The sequence below is a fragment of the Rhinoderma darwinii genome, chromosome 13 (assembly GCF_050947455.1).
Source record: "Rhinoderma darwinii isolate aRhiDar2 chromosome 13, aRhiDar2.hap1, whole genome shotgun sequence".
Lineage (NCBI taxonomy): Eukaryota > Metazoa > Chordata > Amphibia > Anura > Rhinodermatidae > Rhinoderma > Rhinoderma darwinii.
This window is the reverse complement of record NC_134699.1, coordinates 70,683,667-70,692,432: the sequence shown is the minus strand read 5'-3', so window position 1 is coordinate 70,692,432 and position 8,766 is coordinate 70,683,667. Positions and strand designations below refer to the sequence as shown.

The 8,766-nt window shown below is 39.3% G+C and overlaps 1 protein-coding gene across 1 annotated transcript in view; it reads right to left on the bottom strand.

The window, feature by feature from the left end:
- Positions 1-5,261: 5,261 nt before the first annotated feature.
- The window catches only part of LOC142665554 (uncharacterized), a 183,625-nt gene continuing 180,120 nt past the window's right edge, over positions 5,262-8,766 (bottom strand). The window contains exons 5-6 of the mRNA XM_075845259.1: positions 6,949-7,179; positions 5,262-5,384 (exon numbers count right to left, since the gene is read on the bottom strand). Of these exons, the coding sequence (XP_075701374.1) occupies positions 5,262-5,384; positions 6,949-7,179 (354 nt within the window). The remainder of the gene's footprint in view (positions 5,385-6,948; positions 7,180-8,766) is intronic.

Sequence of the window (8,766 nt, the reverse complement as noted above, 5' to 3'; positions counted from 1 at the left end):
GGTTATACCAGCATGCTCCATATCACTATATACAGGAAGATGTATAACTTATACCAGCTGTACATATATAATTATATACAGGAGATACCCAGGTTATACCAGCATGCTCCATATCACTATATACAAGAAGATGTATAACTAATACCAGCTGTACATATATAATTATATAGAGAGGATACCCAGGTTATACCAGCATGCTCCATATCACTATATACAAGAAGACGTATAACTTATACCAGCTGTACATATATAATTATATACAGAATATACCCAGGTTACACCAGCATGCTCCATATCACTATATACAAGAAGATGTATAACTTATACCAGCTGTACATATATAATTATATACAGAAGATACCCAGGTTATACCAGCATGCTCCATATCACTATATACAGGAAGATGTATAACTTATACCAGCTGTACATATATAATTATATACAGGAGATACCCAGGTTATACCAGCATGCTCCATATCACTATATACAAGAAGATGTATAACTAATACCAGCTGTACACATATAATTATATACAGAAGATACCCAGGTTATACCAGCATGCTCCATATCACTATATACAGGAAGATGTATAACTTATACCAGCTGTACATATATCATTATATACAGAAGATACCCAGGTTATACCAGCATGCTCCATATCACTATATACAAGAAGATGTATAACTTATACCAGCTGTACATATATAATTATATACAGAAGATACCCAGGTTATACCAGCATGCTCCATATCACTACATACAAGAAGATGTATAACTTATACCAGCTGTACATATATATCTATATACAGAAGATACCCAGGTTATACCAGCATGCTCCATATCACTATATACAGGAAGATGTATAACTTATACCAGCTGTACATATATAATTATATACAGAAGATGCCCAGGTTATACCCGCATGCTCCATATCACTATATACAAGAAGATATATAACTTATACCAGCTGTACATATATAATTATATACAGAAGATACCCAGGTTATACCAGCATGCTCCATATCACTATATACAAGAAGATGTATAACTTATACCAGCTGTGTGTATATATATAATATACAAAAGATACCCAGGTTATACCAGCATGCTCCATATCACTATATACAAGAAGATGTATAACTTATACCACCTGTACATATATAATTATATACAGGAGATACCCAGGTTATACCAGCATGCTCCATATCACTATATACAAGAAGATGTATAACTTATACCAGCTGTACATATATAATTATATACAGAAGATGCCCAGGTTATACCAGCATGCTCCATATCACTATATACAAGAAGATGTATAACTTATACCAGCTGTACATATATAATTATATACAGAAGATACCCAGGTTATACCAGCATGCTCCACATCACTATATACAAGAAGATGTATAACTTATACCAGATGTACATATATAATTATATACAGAAGATACCCAGGTTATACCAGCATGCTCCATATCACTATATACAAGAAGATGTATAACTTATACCAGCTGTACATATATAATTATATACAGAAGATACCCAGGTTATACCAGCATGCTCCATATCACTATATACAAGAAGATGTATAACTTATACCAGCTGTACATATATAATTATATACAGAAGATACCCAGGTTATACCAGCATGCTCCATATCACTATATACAAGAAGATGTATAACTTATACCAGCTGTACATATATAATTATATACAGAACATACCAGGTTATACCAGCATGCTCCTTATCACTATATACAAGATGTATAACTTATACCAGCTGTACATATATAATTATATACAGAATATACCCAGGTTATACCAGCATGCTCCATATCACTATATACAGGAAGATGTATAACTTATACAAGCTGTACATATATAATTATATACAGAAGATACCCAGGTTATACCAGCATGCTCCATATCACTATATACAAGAAGATGTATAACTTATACCAGCTGTACATATATAATTATATACAGGAGATACCCAGGTTATACCAGCATGCTCCATATCACTATATACAAGAAGATGTATAACTTATACCAGCTGTACATATATAATTATATACAGGAGATACCCAGGTTATACCAGCATGCTCCATATCACTATATACAAGAAGATGTAAAACTTATACCAGCTGTACATATATAATTATATACAGAAGATACCCAGGTTATACCAGCATGCTCCATATCACTATATACAAGAAGATGTATAACTTATACTAGCTGTACAGATATAATTATATACAGAAGATACCCAGGTTATACCAGCACGCTCCATATCACTGTATACAAGAAGATGTATAACTTATACCAGCTGTACATATATAATTATATACAGAATATACCCAGGTTATACCAGCATGCTCCATATCACTATATACAAGAAGATGTATAACTTATACCAGCTGTACATATATAATTATATACAGGAGATACCCAGGTTATACCAGCATGCTCCATATCACTATATACAAGAAGATGTATAACTTATACCAGCTGTACATATATAATTATATACAGAAGATACCCAGGTTATACCAGCATGCTCCATATCACTATATACAAGAAGATGTATAACTTATACCAGCTGTACATATATAATTATATACAGAAGATACCCAGGTTATACCAGCATGCTCCATATATCTATATACAAGAAGATGTATAACTTATACCAGCTGTACATATATAATTATATACAGAAGATACCCAGGTTATACCAGCATGCCCCATATCACTATATACAAGAAGATGTATAACTTATACCAGCTGTACATATATAATCATATACAGGAGATACCCAGGTTATACCAGCATGCTCCATATCACTATATACAGGAAGATGTATAACTTATACCAGCTGTACATATATAATTATATACAGAATATACCCAGGTTATACCAGCATGCTCCATATCACTATATACAGGAAGATGTATAACTTATACCAGCTGTACACATATAATTATATACAGAAGATACCCAGGTTATACCAGCATGCTCCATATCACTATATACGGGAAGATGTATAACTTATACCAGCTGTACATATATAATTATATACAGAAGATACCCAGGTTATACCAGCATGCTCCATATCACTATATACAAGAAGACGTATAACTTATACCAGCTGTACATATATAATTATATACAGAAGATACCCAGGTTATACCAGCATGCTCCATATCACTATATACAAGAAGATGTATAACTTATACCAGCTGTACATATATAATTATATACAGAGGATACCCAGGTTATACCAGCATGCTCCATATCACTATATACAAGAAGATGTATAACTTATACCAGCTGTACATATATAATTATATACAGAGGATACCCAGGTTATACCAGCATGCTCCATATCACTATATACAAGAAGATGTATAACTTATACCAGCTGTACATATATAATTATATACAGAAGATACCCAGGTTATACCAGCATGCTCCATATCACTATATACAAGAAGATGTATAACTTATACCAGCTGTACATATATAATTATATACGGAATATACCCAGGTTATACCAGCATGCTCCATATCACTATATACAAGATGTATAACTTATACCAGCTGTACATATATAATTATATACAGAAGATACCCAGGATATACCAGCGTGCTCCATATCACTATATACAAGAAGATGTATAAACTTATACCAGCTGTACATATATAATTATATACAGGAGATACCCAGGTTATACCAGCATGCTCCATATCACTATATACAAGAAGATGTATAACTTATACCAGCTGTACATATATAATTATATACAGAAGATACCCAGGTTATACCAGCCTCTTCTATCCATCGACGCACTACACCGGCGAAGCCTGCCCCCTATCACCAGAGGGAAGAAGATGGCGGCCCTGTGAACCAACAACATAAGATACACATGCCAGTCACGCCTGCCGTTCATTTACACCAATATTTTGCAACGATTATGATTTCTTAACCCCGCCTCTATCTAGACGTAAAACCTAAAAACACCTGATAATTTTGTGCTTACCGTGTACTCCGGTGTACAGAGAACCTGACCAGTAATGGAGGATAGTCAGAAGATATCCAAGAAGAGTAGACACAGAGAACATGACCAGTAATGGAAGATAGTCAGAAGATGTCCAAGAAGAGTAGACACAGAGAACATGACCAGTAATGGAGGATAATCAGAAGATGTCCAAGAAGAGTAGACACAGAGAACATGACCAGTAATGGAGGATAGTCAGAAGATGTCCAAGAAGAGTAGGCACAGAGAACATGACCAGTAATGGAGGATAGTCAGAAGATGTCCAAGAAGAGTAGACACAGAGAACATGACCAGTAATGGAGGATAGTCAGAAGATGTACAAGAAGAGTAGACACAGAGAACATGACCAGTAATGGAGGATAGTCAGAAGATGTCCAAGAAGAGTAGACACAGAGAACATGACCAGTAATGGAGGATAGTCAGAAGATATCCAAGAAGAGTAGACACAGAGAACATGACCAGTAATGGAAGATAGTCAGAAGATGTCCAAGAAGAGTAGACACAGAGAACATGACCAGTAATGGAGGATAGTCAGAAGATATCCAAGAAGAGTAGACACAGAGAACATGACCAGTAATGGAGGATAGTCAGAAGATGTCCAAGAAGAGTAGACACAGAGAACATGACCAGTAATGGAGGATAGTCAGAAGATATCCAAGAAGAGTAGACACAGAGAACATGACCAGTAATGGAAGATAGTCAGAAGATGTCCAAGAAGAGTAGACACAGAGAACATGACCAGTAATGGAGGATAGTCAGAAGATGCCCAAGAAGAGTAGACACAGAGAACATGACCAGTAATGGAGGATAGTCAGAAGATGCCCAAGAAGAGTAAACACAGAGAACATGACCAGTAATGGAGGATAGTCAGAAGATGCCCAAGAAGAGTAAACACAGAGAACATGACCAGTAATGGAGGATAATCAGAAGATGTCCAAGAAGAGTAAACACAGAGAACATGACCAGTAATGGAGGATAATCAGAAGATGTCCAAGAAGAGTAGACACAGAGAACATGACCAGTAATGGAGGATAATCAGAAGATGTCCAAGAAGAGTAGATACAGAGAACATGACCAGTAATGGAGGATAGTCAGAAGATGTCCAAGAAGAGTGGACACAGAGAACATGACCAGTAATGGAGGATAGTCAGAAGATGTCCAAGAAGAGTGGACACAGAGAACATGACCAGTAATGGAGGATAGTCAGAAGATGTCCAAGAAGAGTAGACACAGAGAACATGACCAGTAATGGAGGATAGTCAGAAGATGCCCAAGAAGAGTAAACACAGAGAACATGACCAGTAATGGAGGATAGTCAGAAGATGCCTAAGAAGAGTAAACACAGAGAACATGACCAGTAATGGAGGATAATCAGAAGATGTCCAAGAAGAGTAAACACAGAGAACATGACCAGTAATGGAGGATAATCAGAAGATGTCCAAGAAGAGTAGACACAGAGAACATGACCAGTAATGGAGGATAATCAGAAGATGTCCAAGAAGAGTAGATACAGAGAACATGACCAGTAATGGAGGATAGTCAGAAGATGTCCAAGAAGAGTAGACACAGAGAACATGACCAGTAATGGAGGATAATCAGAAGATGTCCAAGAAGAGTAGATACAGAGAACATGACCAGTAATGGAGGATAGTCAGAAGATGTTCAAGAAAAGAAAACAGAGAGAACATGACCAGTAATGGAGGATAGTCAGAAGATGTCCAAGAAGAGTAGACACAGAGAACATGACCAGTAATGGAGGATAATCCGAAGATGTCCAAGAAGAGTAGATACAGAGAACATGACCAGTGATGGAGGATAATCAGAAGATGTCCAAGAAAAGAAAACAGAGAGAACATGACCAGTGATGGAGGATAGTAAGGAGATGTCCAAGAAGACCTGACCAGGAACAGAGGCTATGGAGAACCTCCTCAGAAAGAGAACCATGATGTGACCAAGAAATAAATTCAACTAATGATGGCTCAACTAAGAATATTTGCAGGAACAGAGTCCAGTACTCTACATGGAGGTGCAGGAGTGAGGACCACTATCCTGAGACAGGGATCTCCTGAGGAGCAGTGATCTACATGGGGGTGCAGTAATGAGGACCACTATCCTGGGACAGGGATCTCCTGAGGAGCAGTGATCTACATGGGGGTGCTGGAGTGAGGACCACTATCCTGAGACAGGGATCTCCTGAGGAGCAGTGATCTATAAAGGAGGTGCAGGGGTGAGGACCACTATCCTGAGATAGGGATCTCCTGAGGAGCAGTGATCTACATGGAGGTACAGGAGTAAGGACCACTATCCTGAGACAGGGATCTCCTAAGGAGCAGTGATCTACATGGGGGTGCAGGAATGAGGACCACTATCCTGAGACAGGGATCTCCTGAGGAGCAGTGATCTACATGGAGGTGCAGGAATGAGGACCACTATCCTGCCACAGGGATCTCCTGAGGAGCAGTAATCTACATGGGGGTGCTGGAGGACCACTATCCTGAGATAGGGATCTCCTGAGGAGCAGTGATCTACATGGAGGTGCAGGAATGAGGACCACTATCCTGAGACAGGGATCTCCTGAGGAGCAGTGATCTACATGGGGGTGCAGTAATGAGGACCACTATCCTGGGACAGGGATCTCCTGAGGAGCAGTGATCTACATGGGGGTGCAGGAATGAGGACCCACTATCCTGAGACATGGATCTCCCGAGGAGCAGTGATCTACATGGAGGTGCAGGGGTGAGGACCACTATCCTGGGACAGGGATCTCCCGAGGAGTAGTGATCTACATGGGGGTGCAGGAATGAGGACCACTATCCTGAGACAGGGATCTCCTGAGGAGCAGTGATCTACATGGGGGTGCAGGAGTAACACATGTAGGAGACCCTCTCACCTTCTCCAGAGCTTCCTGGCTGTGGGCGGCGTGTGTCCTCTGCAGGTCCACCCTCATGCTCTCCATCTCCGCTCTCAGTTTGCTCATGGTCTTCTGATGTTCCTGGGCCGATTTGTGCTTCTCCTCATCTCTCAGGTGTCCGAGCTCCAGTAGTTGCTGCTTGCGCTGAGCGTTGACTTGGATAAGTTCTTCCTTCATCTTGTACAGTTGGTTCTCCAGCTCAGAGATTGTCTGTGGAGAAGATCGGACCGGTCAGTGTGGCTTCAGGAGGACCAGACTACTCAGCCATTACTGAGCCTGGGCCACATACCATGCTGCGGGGTTATCATGTCCCACTGGGTAACATTCACCATGACAGTGCCCATAAGGGTTGTCAGAGAACAGGCCTTGAATGGCATATAAATCAGCTCCCAATCATCTACTGCTCTGCCTGTGTGTCAGTCTTCACTGTGGAACTTGCATTCTATTCATGAACAAGATCCCCGTGTAATAAGGATGGTGCTGTAGAGCATGGAATTGTGGGAGGATATAGCGGCTAGAAATGATAACCCCGTGACTATGCTGTATGTGATCTCTGGGGGGCGCTCTTGCTTTGTTCCGTGGAACAGCACAGTTTTCTGTCTCGGCTGTGTACAGTCCTGGGGTCTTATTGACGAAGGGTTCTATGCTGGAGTATGGGGGCGTATCAGTGCAGTGGGGAGCGGCCGGGGTATATCCAGAGTATATATTATATATACATATACATGCTACATGTGTACACAGGACAGAGCAGCGATTGTTACTCATTATCAGCAGCCACAGAGGATGTCAGCACTAAACCAACACTACTCCATGCCGTAGAGCTCAGCTACATCCTAACAACCCAAGTCAATATCATCACATACACAGAGGAGGCGAAAACACACACAAAGCTGCAAAACGATAATATACACACACACCACAACTCTTATATATATATATACACACACACACACACACACACACACACCACAACTCTTATATATACACAACACCACAACGATTATATATACACAACACTTATATATACACACACACACACACACACACCACAACTCTTATATATACACACACACACACACACCACAACTCTTATATATACACACAACACCACAACTCTTATATATACACACACACACACGACACCACAACTCTTATATAAACACACAACACCACAACTCTTATATACACACACACAACACCACAACTCTTATATATACACACAACACTACAACTCATATATACACACACAACACCACAACTCTTATATATACACACACAACACCACAACTCTTATATATACACACACACGACACCACAACTCTTATATAAAACACACAACACCACAAGTCTTATATACACACACACACAACACCACAACTCTTATATAAACACACAACACCACAACTCTTATATATACACACACAACATCACAACTCTTATATAAACACAACACCACAACTCTTATATATACACACACACACCACACTCTTATATAAACACAACACCACAACTCTTATATATACACACAACACCACAACTCTTATATAAACACAACACCACAACTCTTATATACACACCCACAACTCTTATATATACACAACACCACAACTCTTATATATACACAACACCACAACTCTTATACACACACACACACACACACCCCACAACTCTATATAACACACACACAACTTTATATAAACACAACACCACAACGATTATATATACACAACACTTATATATACACACACACCACAACTCTTATATATACACAACACCACAACGTTTATATATACACAC